Genomic DNA, 24,802 nt, shown 5'->3' on the forward strand with positions numbered 1-24,802 from the left:
TAGAGAATGGGAATACCAATTTATGGGCATTTTACACAAATAGTCCATAAAGTACAGTAGTATATGCTGTTATATCTTTCATAACAGTTGAGAATCATCTTAGTACAAATTTTGGCTGAAAATAGCCTGACAAACTGATGGATGAATTAAAAAAAATAAAACACTGTTTACATGCCTTTTCATGTCTATTTTATTCTCATGTCTAAGTTTTTACATTAGCCTACTACTGTATGTTACTCTTGAGTCTTAAAATACATATATATTGCCATAAAAATAGCCAAAGATACTAGTATGGCAATAAAAACAAACGAAATAAATAGTTGACTATGAAAAAAAAGAATAAAAGATTTAGCTACTTTTGTGTAGCCTATAAAATGTATTTGCATTTTATTGTAGCCTACAACACAGTCCTGCCCAAATGGACTGTTGTAACAGAGGGGCCATTTCTGAGCCATATGTTCAAAGTCAGACAACCGTTAAATAGTTTTTTTTTTTTTACAGCGCACATCCGATGCACAGCTTCCCTTCATGTGATCAGACTCTACATGAAAGACGCGCTAGTTCCTCTCTTTCACACCTCTGATAATTTGAATAGAAGGTGTGAATGGCTCCTTCAGGCCTCCTACCAAGACAACAAACTTCAGACAGCGAAAACCCAAGCCCTGATGCAATGAACGCAGTGACGTAATAGGCTGTAACCTGTCATAATTCTGAGAACATTAGCCTAAATGTGGATTTGGCGTTCAAGTGCTCTGGTTGTCAAAAACTAATGATTTATATAAACTAAGACACTGAACGTGTCTTAAAACTAACGTAACTGGTTATCCAAACTCAGTCTGGATTCTTTAATCAGACATGAATCAGTGTTGTTATTTATTATTATTATTTATTTATTTTTTGTCAGGCGCTATCGGCTTGGTCGCGCAGGCCTAGTACAGCCAGAGCCGTTGAAAATAGATTTAACGGCTCTGGTTACAGCTAATAGCCTAACCGTCAATTAACCCTTTTAAAAGTAAACCTTTAAATTGTTTTGTGGTATTAAGATATGCGTGTGAATTGCGAATTTAAAACAATGTAATGTAAATAATGTACTATTTTTATATTTTTTATTGACGTCTAATTCAAACAGAATCCACGCGAAAACCTAAGCTTATAACAAACTTGGTCTATCTGTTGTAACGTTCGCCTTTTGTTAGTGTGCTAATTACATGGACTTTTACTTTGTATTTATTTCTATGAAAAGGCTGAAAAGTGGTTACAATATTAATCGGTCAAACGGGAAACCGTGAGCGATGTAAATGGACTTACAGGCCTATAACATTGGTTGCAGGTTTTATGATCTTTCCCTTACAACAACATTACAACCACAGTTACCGCTTATCATTAAATACATCTAATCTACAAACACCTATTTTTGATGGCAGACTTGACCTGTAACACGTAGTCAAGATATTTAGCACCACATGACACCTTATAGTGTCAATCAGTTCTGTCGCGCAGCTGATTAATCGTCAATTACTTATGTTTTACACGTCTGAAGGGCCAAAGCGGACATTCACTTTTTTTTAGTAAAGCAATAGTATCTGTAAAAAAAACTGCATTACATTTGCTCAGTTCCGAGAAAAGCCTCAAATTCGCATGACCTTAACTTAACATGACACTTTTTACAGTAAGGAAATCAAAATGTTTTATTGAAATCACAAATCACATATAAAACACATTAAACGTCATAACATCTGATATTTCCATTTTGTTTTTCAAAATTTGTCTACTTCATCGTAATGATAACATGCATCTTTTTTAATCTATATCCACGACATTGAAATATTTACATCCTAGTCTACGATAATTAAAGATGGGAAAATACTCCCTGGACCTTATTTATCCTTAAAGTGTTATACACAATTAAATAAACATACTTTTTTTGCGTAAGACTGGACTGAAATGCACTTTGTTGCACCAAGAAGAGCTTCTGAGGGGTAAGTTAACCACAGGTCGATGACAAACAAACAAAAAATTGTTGCAGCTGCCCTATTCCTATGCAGAACTGTCCGTGGTCTTATCATAAAGTTAAGTTACTCCTGGACTACTGCATGTTATAAAAGCTCTAAACTAAAAATACACTGTTCATGAATCGACTTTGATTTGTCTACCACGGTCTCCACATGGGCTTGGAGAGATGCACGGTTGCCACGCTTGGCGCTTGATCCCCGGTTTCCACCCAGACTCGGCTGTGCTCCGTGTCCGTGTCATCCAGGTCCGAGCAAAGGTCGTCGCCGGAGGTGCTGGAGGGGACCGGGGACAAGGCTGAGGAGCCGCTGCTGACCTCGCTCCTGTCACCGGGCGACAACGCAGCGTAAGTCGCCTCGCCAGGCCAAGTGCCACAATTACTAGAGTCCAACACGAGATCTGACAGTGTGTGCTGAAAGCGATCCTCGTCTTTCAGAGGCATGCACTCCAGGAGGTGGTTGAGCAGGTCGGCGGCGATGGTCGCGTCGATTCCAGGACAGCTGGACACGAAGGTGTGCACCTCGTGCATGCACTGGATGTAGCCCGCTGCGAACCGCTCTTTAGCTTCGCGGTTCACACTTTCAACTTCTGCGGAAGAGAGAAGCGGCGTGACGTCACGACCCAAATGCACAATACTCGGGGTGTTTATAAATGCGGCAGGCCTGTATGAAACTTGATAACAGCTCTCCTTACCCTTCGCTTTGTTCTGCAGGATACTTTCCACGCGCTTCACGGTCATTTCCAACACCTCTGCATTCTCAATTTTACCCTGCGCCTAAAATAAATAAATACATAAATAACGACGCTTTTTGCGCTGTATGTTGGTGCGGGATTCATATGTTTGAAGAAGCGATGAATAAACTTACATCCGGGTCGGCTAGCAGTAGCCTCAGCTCATGTAAACTTTCATTGATGCGGGCGCGTCTCTTTTTCTCCACCAGCGGCTTCCTCGTCTGAAGAGGGAGAGAGAAATGCGTTTAACTTATGGAAAACGTCGATAAATTTTTTTTTACGGTTAAAAAGACGCGTTGCGTACCTTTCTGTCTTTTATTCCGTAAAAATCCTCCTCTTCTCTGTTACTGCGGGACGCAGGGGCCATATTGCTGCAGTATTAGAGACCGCTGAAAGGACGTCTGATCTGAATGGGGGGCAGATGGTCGGCGGGTCCAATTCAAGACAAAAGTCTGTGCTAACATGTACTACATATACTGTTCAAAGTGGGCTATTGAAGGGGGACATTTATGAGGGCTGATTTACATGTGAATGCACTGACTGGTAACCAATCAACAGCCTTGCCTTTGTCTGGGCACTTTAAACCTACCCGTCCTGTGAACCTGTAGATAGACCAGAGGACCGTCTAGTGAATACAATTAAGTAGCCTACAACTACACTAAGTAGGTTACCTAGAAAGAAAGAAAGAAAGATAGATAGATAGATAGATAGATAGATAGATAGATAGATCAATATTATACTGCATAAGTCAATAATGTATTCAGAGAAAAACATTATCTTGACATTAAACTTAGAACAGAGTGACGAAACTTCAATTTCATATGATAGCTTTTCAGCTCAGATTTCTTTGAATTAAAATAATTGAATAAATGGCAAAAACATAATCTGAATAGCAAGCAACCAGACATTGGTAGTTTTTATGCATCACATAATAATATAATAAATTTACCCCCAATATGACAAATACAAGATGTATTTTATTAAACAGAACAAAAGTGCGCCCGCTACAGGAATTCAGTTCATGCGTTGATCTGATTTCAGCGCGCGCCGTCAGTGTGCGTATGTGTGACATCATCATCAGTGCTTTGCTTTATTATGCACATTGTACATTGTGAAATGTAGCATCCATGTAAGATTACTTAAAACTAAACATTTAAGTCAGAAACAATTGGTTACATTCATCGCATTGTTTTAGTGAACACAAGAAAGCAAATGAGTTATGTTTATTTTATTACAGTTACTGAATGTATTGAGCCTAGCTTCTGTGGGGTCCATATATACACTTTTGTCTAATTCTAAGTCTCAGCATAATCGAAGGTCACAAAATAAAACTTTTAAATCGACAGTCCCACAGTGCTATGATAAAACATGAAATTCAAAATTATTTTCTGTTTCATAACCTGATTTTTTTTTTTGATTATGCTTAATTTGCGCTGTTGGTGGATTTTAATTTATATATTATGACCAGCATCAGAGCCATAAAAAGCATTAATCAGTGTCAAGTTATTTATTGACTTCCGGCAGTCTGATGCAAATCAGAACGCGTAGTAGAGCTCCGTAAACGGCTAAAATAGAACCGGAATGCACGTCCATTTGTGGGAAACATTCCACAATAAAAGTCCAAGAAGGTACCAGGTGCAGGTGAATGCCTGATTTAGAAAAAATCCGGGGAATGTATATATATATATATATATATATATATATATATATATATATATATATATATATATATATATATCCAATATCCAAGTACAATTTAAAAATGATTTTAAATATGTGCAAGTTATTAAATTGTATATTTTCTGTTTCTGTTTGTTTATCACATCCATAGCGAGATAATCTTTTGATATATCATTCAAGGTTATTAATTTGACAAATGAACTTGGCCCATTAAGATTTCTCGCAATCATTGTTATGGAAAATATTATTACATTAGATTTATATTTTAACTATGCACCAATAATGTATTGTATATCACTGCGTAATAATGCAAAACATCATAATTTAAATCTTTAAATTGCGTCAATAATACCATGTTGAAAGGTTACATTTATTATGCAGGATGGTTTTTCTTTAACTAGTTAAGCAATACAGGCATTGTGTAGGATATATTAAAATTCTGTATGTTAAAAACTTAAACATTTTATCTCAGGAAAAAATGTAATGGGAATGATTGTAGATTGAAAATCTTAAAGAATGGATGTATAGATGGATTGATTATTCTTGTGCTGATTTAAAAGTGATTTTCTCCGAATGATTATTATGTATGGTTGTATTTAGAGTAAGAATGAAGCGTTGTCATTTTGTCCTTTGGAACATAATTAGAATCTGAACGGGTTAATAGACGAGATCTTTTTTATACTGTCAAAATTGTAAGTGATACTAATTTTAGAAAGCAGACGCCGATTGGTGCACTCTTACTTTGAAGTCCACCGGAAGCGAGGGAATCCGCTTTAAGTTCGCCCGCCCTCTGTAGAGCGCTTCATTCACAGCTCAGAAGCGTCCTTTGTGGTTCCAGCACTACTGGACGTCCTCCTAACCGCAAAAAAATTAGGAAGCAGCGTCAAAATGGTGAAGATATCTTTTCAGCAAGTAACTGCACAGAAGCCTGAAAAGGAGAACGATGGAGACAAAGAGGAAATTCACATGCCCTACTCTCACGTGAGTTTCAGCTTCCTATTTAAATAGCTAACGTTACTCATTAATGTCTATTGTTTTGTTACCTGCTGTGAAACCATCCTTTGCTTTGTCTCGTTCCTCATTGCAAAAACAAATCCAAAATGTAAAAAAGCAAATTTTATTTCAATTCATATTTATGCTAAACTTCTGCTTCAGGGGAAACAAAATTGTAATAGTTGGACTTTGCCATTATGTCTCTAAACGTAAGGCTATTAAAAGACAAAACTGATCTAATCTATAATATCTAAATATAATATTATTGTATAACAAAAATAATCATAAATGATGAAAATTATTGTTATTCCATTAAATATTATTCACTTTGACAGGCTTGTGCATGTTTGAAGCAAAAAATAATGTAAAAATGGATTGTGCATTATAGATTTGAAGCAGCTTTTAGATGCACAGGAAAACATCGATTGGAATTGACAGGAAAAAAAATAATGCTGACAGTAGATTTCACAATTTTCTTATTTCTGTAAATGCATCAATTTCTGGCTTTATTTGCCTGTTACAGAATTATAAATATCAGATGTCTAATGTCATAACTGAACAACACAGACTTTTATAAATGTATTAATATTAAAGTACATGTTATACATGTTGGCAGGCTTCGACTGCTTTGTTTAACAGCTGATAGATACGAGCTGATAGATATTGAGATGCACAGCAGGATGACATCACATCATCCCTCACTGCAGATTAGTGCCGAACAAATCGGCTTGAGCTGCATTTGTGTCTGTGTGTTCTCTACTTGGACACTTACTATTTGTTCCCATGATAGCTATTCAACTGCAAACCTTTTATCATCACTTGACTTGCGCTGTAACAGTGCAGATGACCGCAGCCTTTTGTTCTGATGTGCCTGGAACGCTCAGTACTCGCTCCAACCCGAACAGGCACATGCATGATCCTGCCAGCCGGGGTGAAATAGGATCTTTGCCTTCACAAGATGGATGCCTGGCATCAGTCTTTTTATCTGAGTGTTGTAATTGGCTTAAGAGGAATATGATGCAGACAGCAGATTTAATAAATTTCTCATCTCTGAGAATGCATCAGTTTAGAGTCATTGGAAGCTGTTAAATTGCACCAGATCTGTAGGATTTTAACTAAAAAGCTAAATAAAGTCTATTTATTAGAATTCAACTGAAATCTACAATCATTTATTATGTAGGACATTTGTGGGCGACTCAGAACGTTCCCTTCTCTAGTGCGTCACATTTTTAATTCATTCAAATTCATGTGCCTGCATTCATCTTCCCTAGTAGAGTGAAAATGACGTGGATTCATCCAATCTTATTAGAGCGGTTATTTTCAGCCTGGTTCCCACACACCGTCTCCTACCCGCTGCTGCTGTGTGTCCTCCCTACGTAGATAGGAACTCCTGTACAAATAAGGAGAGTGGAAGTACAGTGCATGTCTAAAAATATCCCTCTGCCAGGCGGAGATAGTAGCTCTGTCAGCAAGTCTGTTTGATTCACGATGATCCAGAGCCTGCGTGGGCCGATCCGAGCCGGTGTCCTCGGCACCAGCGTCTCTGAGAGACTGGAGGCGGATGGATTGCTCACGCCACCTGACGTCTTGAGATGCTGCCATGACTAATTTCTTGGCGCAGTTAGGTGCTGAAAGTAATGCACTGCAAAAAAAATCTTTTCTTGCTTGGTATTTTTGTCTCGTTTCTCATTACGCGTATCTATAAAAATATATATATAATCAAGATATATTAACTTGAAATAGGAAGATTGCTTTGATTAAAAAAAAAAAAAGTCTCATTTTATTGAAAAATGTTATAAATTGAAGTGAATTTATGCTTAAAAGGAAAAAATATATGTCAGTGGGATAATAATTTTCTTAAGTGTTTTTGTTACAGATAACTGAAAATGACTTGATTTCTGGGAAGTGTCAAGTAATGCTTAAAACAAGAACAAATATTTGTTAATAGGTTATGAAAAATAATCTCTTCTTTTTTCCATGTAAATGTATCTTGAATGATTTATGAATGTTTAGACATTTGGACTGGAAAACAAAACCACCCAAAATTAATAATCATGTCAGTCCAAACATGAATGTAATTTTTTTTTTTTTCTTCTGTGGAGCACAAAAGGAGATATTTTGAACAATGTTGTGTTTGGGTCCCACTGATGTCCTTTATTTATTTATTTATTTATTTTATTTTTTCCCATTACAATGTAAATCAGTGTGACCCGAAATTATTTGGTTACCAACTTAAAAAAATATAATAATAATTATATATATATCTATCTATATATCTCTCTCTCTCAAATTAAATGAAGTTGTTTTTTTTCCCAGCAGGAGGAGTTGGTGCTCCCGGTTAAATCTAAGAAGTCTTCCTTTAGAGGCCTTTGGTGCGTCGTGCCTGGCTTGGTGATCTTCCTGTCAGGCTTGATCCTGGCGTCTGTATGCCTGTACCGCTACTACTTCATCCCCCAGGTGAGACGCCAGACGTCACTGCATCTGTTAATCATCTTTTACTCTATCACAAACAAGCTTATTCAAGTTCATTGCCATAGCGATCACCATAGCAACACCTTACTGTATCTTTTACTCAGTCTTCATTTCACTTAACTGGTTCAAGTGCCCTCTTTTGAAGCCCTCTGCTTCACTCCCAGATCCCAGAGGACAGTTTGTTCCACTGTCGGGTGATGTACGAGGACCCCCTGTTCGCCCCATTACTCGGAAGGCAGGAGCTGGAGGAGAACGTCGGCATCTACCTGGATGACAACTACGAGCAGATCAGCGTGCCTGTGCCCGACTTCGGAAGCAGCGACCCGGCTGACATCATTCACGACTTCCACAGGGTGAGGATCTTTCCTGGAAGCACTTGAAGTGAAGTTCTGAACATTTAGCTCTGGTACAGTTTCTTCTAGTTCTCTGGCTGTACAAAAGAAGCTGTTAGTCATCACGGCTCCCCCAGATGGACTGTGAACCTTTTGTCTGCTGAAATCATTGTTTAATATTCAGCGCAATGTGCCAGGCTCAGGAGTACATGCAAACGTTTCTGTGAAAGCCACGTTTCCAAGTTCCCCAGAAGCTGTACATCCACTAGAATGTCAGTCTGGTAAAAAAAGCAGAACATTTTGTTCTTCCAGCTCTATTTAATTGACACAAAGTGCATTAGAAACTATTTCTATAGTAATATTGTGAAATTAAATTTCATTTAAGACTTGTTTGCTATGTGACCATATTGTAAAATTTAATTTATGCAAAGCTGAATGTTCAGTATCATTACTCCAGTCTTCAGTGTCACGTGATTCTTCAGAAATCATTCTAATATGCCGATTTTCTTTTTTTATTTCTTAATATTTCTATAGAAACCCTGATAAATGTTTTCATTGATGCATAGAACAGCATTTATTTGAAATCAAAATCTTGCTACTGTCACTTTTGATCAATTTAATGCATCCTTGCTGAGAAAAAGTATTAATTTAAACTTGAGTTGAAACTTTTATACAGTGATGAATGTATCATTTTGTTCATGTGATTCTAGAGTCGTTATTAACGGAGGTGTTGTTGTTTCTCGTTAACACAGGGACTCACAGCTTATTACGACATCGCTCTGGATAAGTGCTACGTTATTGAGCTCAACACGACTATCGTCATGGCACCCAGGAACCTGTGGGAGATGCTTGTCAATGTCAAGGTAACCAATTACATAAAGTGTTATGTAACACGCAAACAAAAGGTCTCAGTTTGTGTTTGAGGTGAAATATTAAAGGATTTCATGAATGATTTCTGAAGGGTAAACCGTATCTTCAGAAATCAATTGTTAATAGTGTATAACAATTAGTGTATAAAACTTATTTAGTGTAGAATTTAATATTTATTTTTTAATAAAGAAAAACTAAAAAATTTATTCCAGTAAAATTATTTACAAAATTATTATTTTTATTTTTAATTATTTCAATACAAAAATGGTTACAAAAATCAAGGGGAAAAAGTCAATGCGTGCAACCCCTAAAAGGAGTTTGTCACTTCCCTAGCGGAGGCGACACAGATTTCTGATCTGTTTGATTCATCAGTGTGTCAGTGTTGATGGAATGAAGCCTGTAGCCCCATGTGACCGTTTGTATTTATTCCTGTTTTGACAGCGGGGGATGTATTTACCCCAGACCTACATCATTCAGGAAGATATGGTGGTGACGGGGCGCATTAGGAACATGCGTCAGCTGGGACCCTTCATCCACCGGCTCTGTTATGGAAAAGAAACCTACAGACTGAGACGCCGGAGCAGCCAAAGACGTGAGTTTCTTCACATCTTGATGAATATTATTATTATTATTATTATTATTAGTAGTATTACATAAGATTCAAATAAATATGATTTTTAATGTGTTTGAAAGAAGACTCGCCAAGGCTAGAAACCGTTACTGTTGTAGTTGTTTTATTTTTTTAACTCTTTAATCAGAAATTAGAAGAGCAGTATTTGACATTTTTTGTAACATTTCTAAATGTCACTTTTATATGACTTTAATCCATTAAAAAAATTATTGTTGAATAGAAGTATTAAAACCTTTTGAATAGTAGTTTATCAGTTTTCACAATAATATGAAGCACCACAACTGTTTTCAACATGGATGATAGGAAATGTTTGAGCACCAAATCAGAATCTGAATGATTTCTGAAGAGACACTGATTGGAGTAATGATACTAAAAACTTGTTACAGGAAAAATTACATTTTAAAATATTCAAACAGAAAACAGTTATTTTAAACAATAGAGAACATGTAATAGTTTTTATCTTCGCCTTCTATTTTTTTGCATGTTGTTTATTACTTGAACTTACAAGATATGTATCTGTGGTTGTTTGTCAGCATTTGTTAATTAATTAATTTTTTTCTAATTTTTATCCACCCAGTTATCTTGCTGATAACACAACAGCAAGTTCCTCTTTTTAATGAGTCCGACTGCTTTAATCTAACATTAAATGTTGCATTCAGGTTGATCTGGGGATGTGCTGTGTGCTTTGTTTTTTTGCGCATGGCACATTGACACCGATCTTCATCCTGATTAATGCGTGCGCACGTAGGTGTGTAAGCGTGACTCACAATTGTAGAGAACATCTCTAGTTCGGAAACCACATAGAGGGGGATGTGACGCACGTCAGGCACTGATGCATTGTGGGAGCTGTTGTTTGGATCAGAGGGCATCTCTCTGTGGTGTGGGAAGTGATGCGGTGTGGGAGTGGTAGTTTAGTTCCTTAAGGACTTCCTCTCACTCATCCTTCCGCAGATGGTGTCTGAAACCACAGGAAATAGAACTTGTCTTGCAACATGTCCCACACCTAGAGCGTGACCACCCAGTTCAACTTCTCAAAAATGGGTTTTTAACTTAGAGAATGTTTGACCAAATGACCAACTCCGAGATGAATCAAACTGTAAAACATTTTCAGTTTGAAACAAAAAAAATTCGTAAATTAGAAATAAAAAGGTATTAAATGGGTTGCTATTTATGTATTTGGTTAACCGAATTACCTAGTAGTTAAATTGTATTAACTAATTCAATTCAAAGGTTTGGGGTAATGTGTTAATATTATTATTATTTATTTATTTATTTTTTTTGTGAAAGAAATCCGAAAGGATGCATTAAAGTGATTTTTTTTAAATGACAGTTAAGACATTATTTAAAATAAATTGTATTCTTTAGAACTTTCTATTCATCAAATAATCTTATATTAAATGGATTACTATTTCCACTAATATATTAAGCAGCACAACTGCTTTTAACATTGATAATAATTAAACTCTTTCCAAATTAGCATATTAGAATTATTTCTGAAGGATCAAGAGACCATGAAGACTGGAGTAATGATGCTGAAAATTGAGCCTTTTCAGAAATAAATGACTCAACTCGAATCTGTTTCTTCCTCAGGCGTCGATAAGCGGGAGACCAGGAACTGTCACAGCATCCGGCACTTCGAGAACACGTTTGTCGTAGAGACCAAGATTTGCGACCGACTCCTGCTGTAGTTTCCCTCCCTTCTCCTCAACTCTACTGAGCACAACCCAAAACTGACCCGTCCCCATCTGTCCAGCTTAACAGCACTTTATCAGAATGATAAACCTGTACATAATGTTAAATAATGCCATATTTGTGTTTTCTTGGTTCAGGTTTTCCAAGAATAAACTAATTACATTTTGTTTTTGGTTTCACCCAACTATGTTTTTTTTTTGTTTGTTTTTTTTTCTTTTCTTTTTTGTCTTTGTCTAAATTAAATTTTGAGAATTTTTGATTTGCATACTCTGAAGCACATTGTCTAGATCGTTGTTTTATTTCACTCTCAGGTTGTAGTGTTTTTTTTTTCTCAGTGGGGTTGTTTCCTCAAATATAACTGTGAGATTATTCTCAAACGTCTGGCATGCCCTGATGAATGATTTGCATTTTCTTTTTTTCTCTGTAAAGCCTCGGTTTGTGTAGACCGTTGGTTTTCGTGGAGTTTCATTTATTCAAACATTTTGTTCATCTTCTTTCTGTTAGCTAAGAAATCCAGTATTAGAAAATTGTCTTCAATGCCAAAAGATGTATACCTCATATTTTAGAAATGTATGACTTTAAGCTTGATTTTTAAGTCATAGTGTGAGTTTTTGAACATGATATAAGCAATATAAGTTTTCTTATCTTGGATTTCCTAACTTGATGTCCATTTCTTTGTAGTGATGTTGGTCATCTGAGCAGTTTATCATGTTCAAATATTCTGTGTGTTGCTCTTTAATACATGTGAATAAAGTTTGTAGAAAAATGTGAAAAACTAGCCACCGGATGTTGGTTTGAAATGTTTCATAATCTCTAAATGCACTGATAAGAACGGGCTGTTTTTTTAAGTTAAAGGTGAATTATCTTAGGCACAGATGTGCAGAAATCTCTTCCTTGCTGTTCCTATTCCTCTTTTTTTTTATGTACGGTCCATCCATGAATAATGGTAGATCTTTAGACCTCATCTGAGGTGGAATCATTTCATATTGCTTGCACTTTTTCTAATTGTACCATTTAATTTTATTTGTTCATCTTCCACATACTGGTGTAGCAACAACTGGTTTTGTCTGGAATAAATGAGGCGTTTGGTTTGATGCTGCTTTGTAAATTGTAAAATCCATTAATAAACTGCTGAAACCCTACTCTCGCTCTGTTGATCATTTAAGATACAGTATGTGATAGCATGCAAGAGACCTTTCAGAACACTTGGCCCACAAACCACAACATAAAAAAACATCCCTCATGTGAAACAACAGGAGAGGGTGTGGACTTGAAAGCTGTTGATTCGAAATTTTCACTTCCCTTTGCCAGCCTGTAAGCTTTGTGCAACCATGTGAAATGTTTCTAATTTTTTCACACATCAGTTGAAGTCAAATGAATCATCACTATGCAGATCTTAACTGAGAAGAGAAACGTTCGTTTTATTTCTACCAACATAATGCATGACACAAAAGTAAAAGTGCAGACATAATACTCTGCATAACTTCAGCGCAATCTCGGGGGAAAAAGAGATGCAGTTCAAAAGAATTCTTCAATGACACAAAAACACAGAAAAAAAAGACAAACTTAACAGGTTTTCAATGGTAATGCTGGTAGAAATACAGCTAATGCAGCTAAACACTGTAATATACAACCAGAGGGGCCAAAAGTTTTCACAGTAGCTACAGCCCTTGGTTCTCAATGACAAGCAAATATAGATAGCTTAGTTGATGATATGCAACAATGCAAGAGCAACAATGCAGAACAAATTAAAGTATTTATATCACATTGGCAGGTTTTGAAGCAAAATGGCTCAACATTTGGTGACTTGTTCCCTTTTCACCCACTTTCAGACGCACATGATGGGTAAACAAGAGTTGCATGTGATGTACTTGAGCAGAGACATGCTATTGTCTCTTGCGTGAGTCAGCTTTTGGTTTAAGACTTCGGTTTTTTACATAACCATTTCCTTTGAGACAAAGAGCTTGTTTACCTCAACAGCATAAGAAGTTGTGATGGTTTGTTGCTTTACTGTCCGTTCCAACTCATGCTCTGAACCAGGCCGAGACCAATGGTTCTGGATGAAGAATCACATCTGCTTCTGCCATGAATATTCTTTGTGCTGAAATAGTAGATCAAGGGGTCCAGACAGCTGTTTGTGCTGGCCATGCACATGGTAACAGTCTGTAAGTTAAAGTAAACCTCAAGAGATTTATCTCCATTCAAGTAATGACGTTTACTCAGGCCGAAGAGGATAAAAGCAACGTGAAATGGGATAAAACAAATGGCATAGATGAGCAAGTTAGACAGAAACAGCTTAACAATCTTACTTTTGCTCAGCTCGGTGCTGCACGAGGAAGTCGCCATACTGTACCCTTTCAGCTGCCGCACGACTGACACTGTACAGCCCAAAATAATGCAGAACGGTACTAAAATACCAAAGAAAGTGGTAAAGCAGAGGATTATGAAACCATACTTCCAGTTGTCTTCAGAGTATTTCTCAAAACAGCGTGTAACATTACAGGTCTCGTCCTTGTTTTCAGGGTGGTTTAAGGCTGTTGGCACTGCCAATCCAGCGATGATCAGCCACACCACCGCACAAAACACCCAGGCCATCGGCACCGTTCGTAGTTGTCTCGATCGCAGTGGATACACCACGGCCAGCATCCTGTCCACACTGATGAGTGTGATGAACAAGGAGCTGGAGTAGATGTTGACGGCAAACAGGGTCCCTGGAATCATGCACAGAGTGTTTCCCAGCTTCCATTCACCTGTGGCGAAGTAGATGATCCGAAAGGGCAGGGAAAGAATGAAAAGCAGGTCCGATAAAGCCAGGTTGGCCATGTAAATCACCGGAACAGATTTCCTCAAGCCATTCCGACAAACCAGTACCCAAAGAGACACCGAGTTCAAAGGGAATCCGAACAGCAGCACGATGCTGTAGGTGGAAGTGAAAAGTGGATATCTGAAATGAGATGTGCTGCAGTTATCTGTGCTGATGGGTGCCATTTTTCCAAAGATACAGGCGAATTGAAGAGAACTGCTTTGCCGAAATGTGAAATGGCTCTGTAACGATTATTTTCCTGTGTGGTACCTTTTTTTAGTTCCACTTGTTGGTTGACAGGAAATAGTGGGAGGTGTTAGTAAGTGAACTGCATTTACAAGCAGATATTTAAGAGTAGCAAATTCTACTTTGCGGTGTTGATATGTTTTGACGTGTAGTCCAATGTAAACCAGTTTAATTAAATCAGGTCAGATGCAAACTTCAAAGTTTGTGCTTGTTTGTTACAACCTCTTGTCTAAAAAAAGAAACTCTTTTGGGAAAAATTCCAAACTGTCACTGGGATGCTACCCTTTCAAAAGGTACTAATATGTACACTCTTGGTACATGTACTTTTAAAGTAGTAATTTAGCATTCAATGGAAAATAAGAGTAAAAAGGGACATTATAGCTTATGTACCTAATTGCACCGCCTCTGTGAAAGCTTTGTACCTTTAATCTGAAACGGTGGAAACAAAAAAATCATGTCCATGTTACCTTTAAGATAATTCAAAAGCATTCAAAAATTAATTGTTTATTAAATCTTCCCCTTTATGTATTGATAGACATAGTAAACATCTCAGCGTGTGAACTTCTCTGATAGTGTTGCAGATAATAACAGCACACCCACAGTCTCTAATCACACACAAATCAAAAAAATCTGCAGTAAAAAAAGTCAGCATGGTCACCATGAATGCAAACTATTTGCAAAATATAGGAACTAATGTACTTCTGCTATAAATGTAGATTATTTAATTCAAGCCTGTAGTGCTTCTTTGAGTTGTTTAACTGTAAAATGATAAACAGTACATGCAGTAAATATAATAAAAATGGCAGCAAACTGACAATCTAATGTGTGCTTTCAGAAAAGAGCGATAAACATCTATCTAACTGGCTTGCCTCACCACAGTCTCACTGATACTGTCTTGACGTAAAAGGTCAGGTCAGCACCACATACAGAGACACAAATGACTTTCGAAAGCCCTGTGGGTGGAGAGGTTGTGGAGACGCTAAGTGCAAACAGGATGAACGTATTGCACGTTTGTTGACAAAAAACATTTTGTTATTCCGGAATCAATATTTTTAAGTTAAACTTTATATCCATGTAGCTGCATGTAGGATATGTAATGTAGCTGCATGTATGTAATTATTATTTAGAACATTTATTCTAACGGTAATGTTTTTTGTTTATTTGAATGTTTATCACATTTAATAAAGAATAAATTCCAATAAATTCTTTAAATATTGCATTTAATTGTTTTAGATGTATAGTATGTCACATTTCATGTAACCTACCCAGTTGCAGGAAAAGTTTTAGTGTCGTGGCGCCATCTGGAGGTCGGTGTTGCACAGGTTTGTCGGCCTCACTCGGACATGCGCGCCGCGGAGTCCTTTTGGCGCGGTTTCTCTATGAAGGTATATTAATGCCAAATAGATTTGTATACGCAGAGTAGGAGATGTGGAAGCGTACATAAAACTGTAAGCGTAATTTAAATTAGCATACGCAAGATTAGCTTTGCGAAGGTGTAAATAGCGTTTCATGCGTAAGAAAAAATGATTTGCAGCATTTTACTGTTACTCATAAGTGTAATTAAAGTATTGAGAAACTGCAGCTTCATGCTAAAGCAAAATAAATATGATCTGTATTCTTCTGACTTTTCTGCGCTTACACTTTTGCACTTTTGGCACATTGTTTTCGCTAAAATACGATCAAAAGTACTCCAAGCCTGTGAACTGTGATTTGCAAGCATGAACAGTGATTTGGAAGTGAAAACAACAGTTTAAAGAACTGCGAATAGGATACGCTGCATAGAACCAGTCTCTGTGTGTGAAAAAACTTACTGTTGCAAATGTCTAAATGACATGTTGTGCACGTGGAGCAAAAAGTTCCTGAAATAAACCGATATGTACACCTCCGTCTTTCTTTTCTCTGCGATTACAATTTTGCATGATTCTCTCAATGACCGAGTTTTGCAAGGAGAGGGTGCGTCCACCACCTTCTAGTAGCCAATCACATGAGGCTCTCGCTGACTCTCCAGTTACTTATCTAATTGGTAAAATAAACATAATATGCCAAAACATTAACCTTAACTTAGTTCTCACTGCCAGATTGGTACTTTTAACGTACACATAGGCTACATTAAAATAAATATATAGAAAATTAATTAAAACATGATACTTTATAAGTTGTGTACCATCAGGCTATGTGTTCATTAGGCTATGTGTGTTCATACTGAATGTCGAGCTGTGTAGTATCCTTTTCTTCCTCAACAGGCTATATATGCATACATACATACATACTTTAACATGTTGTAATTTAAAGGGATTTTAATAAATATGAATAAAATATTTATTATCTCTAACTTATTGGGAAACTTTTCACCATTTATCATCTGAAATACTAGTGTTTGATGCGAAATACAGGTAATAGTTTAATATTGTTTTAAGTTGGTAGAAAAATAAATGATTAATTCATCAACTCATTCATCACAAGACTTTTAAAGGTTTTAGAGGACAATTACTCCTCGTCGCTCCCCTGTATTTCAAAGAATTACAATGGCGAACGCATAAAGTATAAACGCGTAGTTGGTCTGGGCTCACAGTCTGCAGAGACAGGGGGAAAGTATATATCCCGCTTAACTTTGTGGGCTCCTTTTGCTTTAATTACTGCCTCAATGCGGCTTGGCATTGAGGTGATCAGTTTGTGGCACTGCTGAGGTGGTATGGAAGCCCAGGTTTCTTTGACAGTGGCCTTCAGCTCATCTTTTTGATTTCCTGCTGTAAAATGAAATCAGCATCTTCAAAAAGCTGGTCAGCAGAAGGAAGTATGAAGTGCTCCAAAAATTTCTTGGTAAACGGGTGCAGTGACTTTGGTTTTCCAAAAACACAATGGACCAGCACCAGCAGATCATTGCACCCCAAATCATCACAGACTGTGGAAACTTAACACTGAACTTCAAGCAACTTGGGCTATGAGCTTCTCCACCCTTCCTCCAGACTCTGGGACCTTGATTCCTAAATGAAATACAAAACTTGCTCTCTTCTGAAAAGAGGACTTTGGACCACTGGACAATAGTCCAGATCTTCTTTTCCTTAGCCCAGGTAAGACGAATCTGCATGGTCTGTGGTTCAGCAAATCCCTTGACATGTCTGTGTGTGGTAGCTCTTGATGCCTTGACCCCAGCCTCAGTCCATTCCTTGTGAAGTTCACGCAAATTCTTGAATCGATTTTACTTGACAATCCTCAAAAGGCTGCGGTTTTCTCAGTTGGTTGTTCATATTTTTTTCCTTCCACTCAACTTTTTGTTAACATGCTTGGATACAGCACTCTGTGAACAGCCAGCTTCTTTGGCAATAAATGTTTGTGGCTCCTTGTGAAGGGTGTCAATGATTGTCTTCTGGACAAATGTCAGATCAGCAGTCTTCCCCATGATTGTGTAGCCTGGTGTACCAAACTGAGTGGCCATTTTGAAGGCTCGGGAAACCTTTGCAGGTGTTTTGAGTTGATTAGCTGATTGGCATGTCACCATATTAAATTTGTTGAGATGCACCAGTACTTTACTCTGTCTTTTCTCTCTGTTAGATGTTATTCTGGCGCCATCTGCTGGTCATTGGCTGAAAACGTTCATTATACTGTACACCATAAACAGGAGGAAGAAGCACGTGGCCAAAGCATTATGATAATTTACGACACACAATTGGAATAAAATGTAACACAATAATTCACATAGACATACAAAAACTGTCAAATGTTCCTTTCAAGCTTCTCATTTTACTTTAGCTTGAAGAGGACTTGTTACCTCACTTCATATATCATATAAACAGACTGCTGAATTCCAGATATGAGAGGACACTCACTATCTGACTAAGTGAAACTAGTGGCACATGGTTCTGTACCCACACATTCTTACCCACAACTTGTGGAAATCAGTGCCATACTCTTGCCCAAAAGGGAACCTGTTCACATTTTACAGTTTTATTAATATTCATCACAAAACAGGCAAAAAAAGTCTACACAAATCGTTTAACATACCGATTTATGAGGCAAAATGCAGAACTGAAGAGGTAACTGTGAAGTGTGTAATGCTATACCAAATGTTGCATCAGAAACTTTTATGAGTCATAGTGAAGTTTTCAGGATGGTTTGTCAGACGACAGTCGCGTGTGAGCATGAAGATCTCAGGTTTTTCATGTTGACAGTGTTAGCATGAGATAAAGACAAATAAAGAAACTTTGGGGTAAAAATCCTTATCTCAGGATCATAAATTCATCGTAAATGCATTATTATAATTTCACATTATAATTTCAAAAGAAAATAACATTAAATAGAGAGCTGCAGTGATGACATATTTTTGTAGGCCAGTTCGGAAGTTCACATTCACATTGTTTCCTCAACAAAAACCCATTACGATTTTTTTTCCACTGACTTCTGGATTGATGCAGACAAGAAGCTCTGTGACCCAACAAAAGCTTACTAGCCAAGAGCTTACATGTTTTGTTCATCATAATCAATTGTGACAAACATACAACTTCTAAGACTTTGGAAGCCTGGAAGTAAAAGGTTCTAAATAAATGACATGTTGCCTGACTTCAACTTCACAGTCACAAAACATCCGACAACTCTTTCATTATTTAAAACATTTTCCTTTGAGCCTGTAAAAGCAGACTATTGTGTAGATGAGTTTACCTGTTGGACGTGATGGCATTTAATGTCCCGGACCACTATTGTTATCCAACTGCTTTTTTCAAGACATGTTAACGCTTTAAAAATATAACAGTGTATTCACTACTCACTTCTCCGCTGCCCCGCCAGAGGTCTGTGCAGGCCACTGCTCTCAGATGCTATCATTTTGTGTGGGTGTCTGCTGTCATGGCTTTGGAGGGCAGGGTTTCAGGGTTGTGGTTCATCTAGTTAGTGGCTAAAGTTTTGTGGAAATAAGACTTACGTTTTACAAATGAAATGGATTTGGGTAATCCTGATCTTTAACTCCAATCCAGACCAATTTTGCAGTTCAGACTGTGATCAGGGTAAAGATTCTGTTCTATTCCCATTTTCTTCACATATTTGTCACACTTTGTCAAATAAATGGACAGTCCACCCCAAAAAATGTCATTGCAAATCTGTATGAGTTTCTTTCTCTTGCGGAACTCAAGCAGTGTTGGGAACGTTACTTTTAAAAGTAATGCATTACAATATTGCATTACTCCCTAAAAAAAAGTAACTTTTCATGGAACGTAGTGTGTTACATTACTTTTGAATTCGTTTTTTAATTCTCAACTGAGCTTGCTCAACTGGCTTTAATATAAAAAAATAATTTTGGGAAATGTAAAAAACCATTTCGCAACAAAAAGGAAATGAATAAGCCTCAGGTTGAAGGAAATGTAAATTCACCTCTGTACAAGCAAATGCTATAGTGTTACAAACACAAATGTTATGTTTATCCAAAGTCATTGTCATTTTTTGGTTGAATTGGATCCTCAGAGGTCAGCAGCAAAGACATTAGTCAATAAAATGGGATTAAACACATAAAGGATATCTGTGTTGCAAGTGAGATAAGTAAATGCATGTTCACATTTAGTCTAGAACTATAGTAACAATCATGTTTACAGTGCACACAATGTTTCTACACTTACTCATGATTTCTCTTAACATGGGGACAGGAGAGCTGTCAGACAATAAATCGGAAACTGACATTATGTATTTGAAAAAGTAGCTTACATATTTTCTTGTAAATTCAAAAGCAATGTGTTACTTTACTAGTTAAATAAAGTAATCTTATTACATAATTTGTGATAGGCCTACCTGTAATGCGTTACCCCCAACACTGCACACAACAGATGCTATTTTGAAGACTGCGGGGAATCAAAAATAATTGGAGCCCACTGACTTTCAAATTTCTGATCTCTCAAAATATCTCCTTTTATGTTCAAAAAGAAACAAACTCACACAGTTTTGCAATGACATTATTGACCAAATGATGACAGCATTTTCATTTTTGGGTGAATATACCTAAGACTAGAATGAGGGAAGTAATAATTTGTCCATTATATCATACATTGACCACAAGAACCAAGTCCAAAATGTCTTTTCACATTTACCGTTTGGTATATTTTCATTGATGAAATCCAGTTACTTCAATGGGAATCCACATAAATTTTAATTTCGTCTCAAGGTGAAAGATTTTGCATCGGGCTTAAGCATGTGAATTTGCTGAACTGACCAACAGAACGCTTTTTACTTTGAAACTAAACGATACTTTTTCCTTTTTTTTTTTTTTTGGAGCTGTGTTTCAAAGTTGCCACTCAACTTTCAATGTTAATATTTCAATAGTGTGACCACAAGTTTGCTTCCACTTGAAAGCCATCAACACACATTGTGAAAGTCTAATAAACTTAATTCGCCCTCTCAAACATCTGAGGAGCTGGTGGTTCTTGCTCTGCTGATGGACAGTCTAAGTGTTTCCTTGGTGGATCGGACTTCCTTTGCAATGAAATAATAACACAGTGCATCCAAGCAGCAGGTCACGTTTGCAATGTTTATCGACACCTGTATAAAAAGGGCGATGTTCTTTTGCTGGTTGCAGTCTAAAATGATTTCATTACGGACAAGATACTGCAGCAATATGGCCACGTGACAGGGGGTGAAGGGCACTAGGAAGGCCGCTAGGCTGCTGTAGATGATTCTCACACCAGCTTGCCCCTTGTGGTCAGCGTTATTTGAGGCTTTGAGAGTACGGACGCTCTGAATGGAGCACACCACCAGTACTGCAGCAGGTAACAGGAAACCAAAGACCTCCAGGCACACAATTATTGCAGTGCTCCAACCCTTCTTAGAGAAGCCATGGAAACATTGGAAATTATTCCCCGTTCTCTTCCATTCCCGGAATGTGTAGATGGGTGAAGTCGCTGCCATAACGAACACCCAGATGGAAATGCAAACAATCAAGGCATTCTTCTTCGAACGCATCTGCTTGGCTCGAAATGGGTGGTTTATTGCGATATATCGGTCTATGGCTATGCACACAATTGTGTAGATGCTACCATACATAGCAACAAAGTAAAGACTTTCCAGGAAGGAGCAAAGCATTTTCTTGTCTTCTGCCCACTCGTGGTGTGCTGCGTGCATTTTGAAGGGCAGCTGCAGCAGCAACAGAAGGTCCATCAGAGCCAGGTTGGTCATGTAGATGGAGGACTCGGTCCATTTTCTGAGCAGCCGACAGAACACCACCAGTGCTGCAATGTTTAATGCCAAGCCGAACACCAAGACGGGAATGTAAATGATCAAGTCCAGAGTCTTCGTTAAAGTGTCCACTTCTTTCGTTGAGCAGTTCGTCATAGTGAAACTGGCAGGGGTGAGAAGAGGTGTGTAACACATCACATACATCTTCATGAAATTTCTAACTTTCACAACTGAAATGTTTACATCGTATGCACACTCATCAATGTCATGCTTTCATTTTTTCACTTGTTGATGCAATGGTTTATGTATTTTTTTCAGATTTCAAAAAGAGCAACTTCTAAAAGAAAAAATTGATGTTCTGAATGCAAAATGCTTATTGCTCTTTATTTGTTTTCTAAATGCTTTAAAATGGCCTTGCTTAGACATTTCACACAAAGAGCTGCATACTTTCATACTACTTCCGACATCAAACGTTTTACAGGGCTTCAAATTTCTGTTTTTGTTTTCATTTTGAACAAGTTTCCACTTCTATAAAAATGAACATGATGTCAATTTGCTGATGATCAACATTTATTTACGCTGTATGATAAACCCTTCATTTTATTTGTACAATTCTTTCAGATCCTTCCAGCTGTCAAAACAAATAGCAAGAGCTAAAATTTTTGTAAAAAAAAAACAAACAAAAAAACACTTCACTCTTGTTTCACATAGAAGTCAAATATTAGCAAGATTAATAAGTATAAGTTACTACAATCAGTTGCTCTAAGCTTCTTGCACCAGAGGTTATTAAAATTGTCTGAATATTATGCTTTTATCATTACAGTCTAAAATTTATAATTGGTGTAATTTATCACAAATGCTGAATTGAAATCATTAGAGTAATATACATTTATGTAAAAATGATTGAGATGGCTATAGTGTGAGCGTTCGTTTATTGTTTAAAAATACAGTTATTTGAAAGAAAAATATGAGAAATGATAAATGTAATGATTGACAGTTTTTTTGTAATTCATTCGATAGTTCTATATATAATTTCTGCCACCCTTTAGTTCATTAGTAGATATTCTTACCTTTGCCGATCACTTCAAAGTATAATTTATGAAAATGATGGTGGTAGTCTTCCGTGGTACATACACTCATGAAGTAAATCTTTTAAGAAACAAAATATGACAGTTAAAAAAAATGGCAAGGAAACGGTGACTGTGTAACAATGAAATTACCAAATACCCCCAATTCTGGGCACAGACATTCTGACAAACACACACACACACACAAAACAACCTGCATTCATCTCACAACACCCATAGAGAGTAGCATAGCTGTAAATGTCGTACCTCTGCTGCCAAAGGTCAGCAAAATTAGTTTAAGCCGATAAACCACAAGAGCAAAATCAGTTGAAAGGGAATTATGCAGGACGAACTGGCAGATGTCTTTTTTCCTTCCTGTATTATCTATGTTAGACAGCGAGCATGCAAGACCCTCATCTTACGCTGAACGTTAAACCTCTTTGACATTTCGTCTACTTTTACATCTTAGTCTGAGATGCATGTCAATAAACCACAGTCTTTCCCTTTTTCAGACATGTGGGCTACATCTCTCACGAAAGCATGTCTGGTGTACAAAAATCACCATTAATCTCATGAACAAAATAATGAAGTTTTGTCCCACCTGTATACAACAAAGGATAAGTGTAGTAGTTACATTCTAGTTATATTGCGTATATCATACAGCTATAACATTTTTTCCACACAACATTTAAATGAACCTGCAAGCAATTTTCTGACACCGAATCTTACTGGAAGAGAGAATTCATTTACTGAAACTGTCTCTGTGCAATTTCTAAACTGACTTCAAAACAGAGGTTGTTGTGACCTGAAAAAAAGAGTTAAATGAAATAAGGGGTCTGTGCTTACCAGGATGACAATTGTCTCATAAGAGATACTTTCCTTTTAATGAAGAAAACTGTAGATAGTCGTACTTCTGTTTTCAGAGGTTTTGCCTGTGACCACATCCTTGCTAACAGAAACATGCCTTTGGTACTTTATGATATCTTCCTGTTGGCCTGTTAAGTAGGCTACTTCGTTTTGTCTTAGTCAGTATAATCACAGATCATATGCATAGTTTTGGGAAGTTAACACACCCTGCAATGTGACATGCTTTACTTAATCCTGATCTATTTTAAACAACATTTTACTAGTTAATTTACATGTATGGATGTGGCTATTTTGAGCTCCTATTAAATGCAAGGTTTTTTGTACTTTAAAATGTATATCACACTAACAGGAGCATTTAAAATGAAGACTTGAAGATTGAAGATCGAAGAAATGAAGATTAAAATGGTGAAATAAATACAAAAAGGTGACCAGTTACAGAATATACACAGCACAAACAAACAAATACAAGTTTTTAATGAGTCTTATTTACCAATTAAAAATCGAAAAAACTTAAAACAATACTAATGTACTTAAAAATCAGTATTGCATTAGATACCAAAGCTTGTTTTCATTGACTGTGTCTTGAATGCAAGTGTATTTTGTCTTACTGCATTGGTAGAACTTTGTTTTAAGTAGTTTATAGAAAGTGAAAACCTAACAAAATACTCAATAAATAATTCTAAATCCCTTATAAAGTGTTGCTTCTCAAGCACGTTTTAAGAATATTTAGATGTATATATATTTTTTTTTTAAATTAAAAAGTCATTAAGAATACTTTTTTTTCAGTGTACACTTTCCTTATACAGTATATATATATAAAAAAAAAATAGCCTAAAAAACTTTATTTGACAATATCAAAATCTTACTTCGATCATACACAACTTTCTGGTTATCTTTCTTCTATTCTTTTCTTTTTTTATTTGACATGTTCACTGCCACATCTTTGTTTTATAAATAACGTTGTGTTAAAATAAGTTTACCGAAAGCAAATAAATTAAATAAAAGCTGAAAAGCATATATGGATTTACAGGCAATTTTCAGGCGACATATAAACAATGAAAAAAGGAATCCGTTGTGTTCACAACTTTTGCATGGGAGGCAAAGAGGATCACATTATAATTCAGAGGAAATAGTTCAGTGGCACATAGTTTCAGTGGCAGCACATAACCCATATTCAGTAAATAGATACTGTACTTTAAAATGCAATATTCTAGTGTCATTTCTCAGAATTACATTGTTGCGTGACACAGAGATTATC

General features: G+C 36.8%; 4 protein-coding genes and 1 long non-coding RNA gene across 9 annotated transcripts; 1 reads left to right on the top strand and 4 right to left on the bottom strand.

Moving 5' to 3' along the window:
• Positions 1 to 1,661: 1,661 nt before the first annotated feature.
• On the bottom strand, positions 1,662 to 3,245 carry LOC113113624 (transcription cofactor HES-6-like). The gene is made up of 4 exons (XM_026279981.1): positions 3,047 to 3,245; positions 2,877 to 2,963; positions 2,704 to 2,785; positions 1,662 to 2,598 (listed from the first exon to the last, which is right to left on the bottom strand). Exons 1-4 carry the CDS (start codon positions 3,107 to 3,109, stop codon positions 2,150 to 2,152), a joined length of 681 nt encoding a protein of 226 aa, XP_026135766.1. The 5' UTR covers positions 3,110 to 3,245; the 3' UTR covers positions 1,662 to 2,149.
• Positions 3,246 to 4,821: 1,576 nt separating this feature from the next.
• On the top strand, positions 4,822 to 12,554 carry LOC113113623 (integral membrane protein 2C-like). 2 transcript variants are annotated; one of them, XM_026279965.1, is made up of 6 exons: positions 4,822 to 5,403; positions 7,735 to 7,872; positions 8,052 to 8,240; positions 8,972 to 9,082; positions 9,531 to 9,681; positions 11,311 to 12,554. In XM_026279965.1, exons 1-6 carry the CDS (start codon positions 5,311 to 5,313, stop codon positions 11,406 to 11,408), a joined length of 780 nt encoding a protein of 259 aa, XP_026135750.1. In that variant the 5' UTR covers positions 4,822 to 5,310; the 3' UTR covers positions 11,409 to 12,554. The 2 variants fall into 2 exon arrangements, with proteins under 2 accessions (XP_026135750.1, XP_026135739.1); XM_026279954.1 differs by having other exon boundaries at positions 4,825 to 5,403; positions 7,732 to 7,872.
• On the bottom strand, positions 10,034 to 16,359 carry LOC113113630 (uncharacterized). Its single transcript, XR_003293614.1, has 3 exons — positions 16,273 to 16,359; positions 15,727 to 15,838; positions 10,034 to 10,678 (listed from the first exon to the last, which is right to left on the bottom strand). It is a non-coding gene; the product is annotated as an uncharacterized LOC113113630 (long non-coding RNA).
• On the bottom strand, positions 12,809 to 14,599 carry LOC113113611 (lysophosphatidic acid receptor 6-like). 3 transcript variants are annotated; one of them, XM_026279938.1, is made up of 3 exons: positions 13,914 to 14,474; positions 13,722 to 13,820; positions 12,818 to 13,575 (listed from the first exon to the last, which is right to left on the bottom strand). In XM_026279938.1, exons 1-3 carry the CDS (start codon positions 14,398 to 14,400, stop codon positions 13,481 to 13,483), a joined length of 681 nt encoding a protein of 226 aa, XP_026135723.1. In that variant the 5' UTR covers positions 14,401 to 14,474; the 3' UTR covers positions 12,818 to 13,480. The 3 variants fall into 3 exon arrangements, with proteins under 3 accessions (XP_026135713.1, XP_026135705.1, XP_026135723.1); XM_026279928.1 differs by having other exon boundaries at positions 12,809 to 13,575; positions 13,722 to 14,599; XM_026279920.1 differs by having other exon boundaries at positions 12,809 to 13,820; positions 13,914 to 14,595.
• A 2,031-nt stretch (positions 16,360 to 18,390) lies between the features above and the next one.
• LOC113113635 (G-protein coupled receptor 55-like) lies at positions 18,391 to 23,638 on the bottom strand. Of its 2 annotated transcripts, XM_026280000.1 has the most exons (3): positions 23,524 to 23,638; positions 22,681 to 22,759; positions 18,391 to 21,773 (listed from the first exon to the last, which is right to left on the bottom strand). In XM_026280000.1, exon 3 carries the CDS (start codon positions 21,764 to 21,766, stop codon positions 20,837 to 20,839), a length of 930 nt encoding a protein of 309 aa, XP_026135785.1. In that variant the 5' UTR covers positions 21,767 to 21,773; positions 22,681 to 22,759; positions 23,524 to 23,638; the 3' UTR covers positions 18,391 to 20,836. The 2 variants fall into 2 exon arrangements, with proteins under 2 accessions (XP_026135785.1, XP_026135795.1); XM_026280010.1 differs by lacking the exon at positions 23,524 to 23,638 and having other exon boundaries at positions 22,681 to 23,472.
• Between the last annotated feature and the right edge of the window lie 1,164 nt (positions 23,639 to 24,802).

Source organism: Carassius auratus, chromosome 2, assembly GCF_003368295.1.
Source record: "Carassius auratus strain Wakin chromosome 2, ASM336829v1, whole genome shotgun sequence".
Classification (NCBI taxonomy): domain Eukaryota; kingdom Metazoa; phylum Chordata; class Actinopteri; order Cypriniformes; family Cyprinidae; genus Carassius; species Carassius auratus.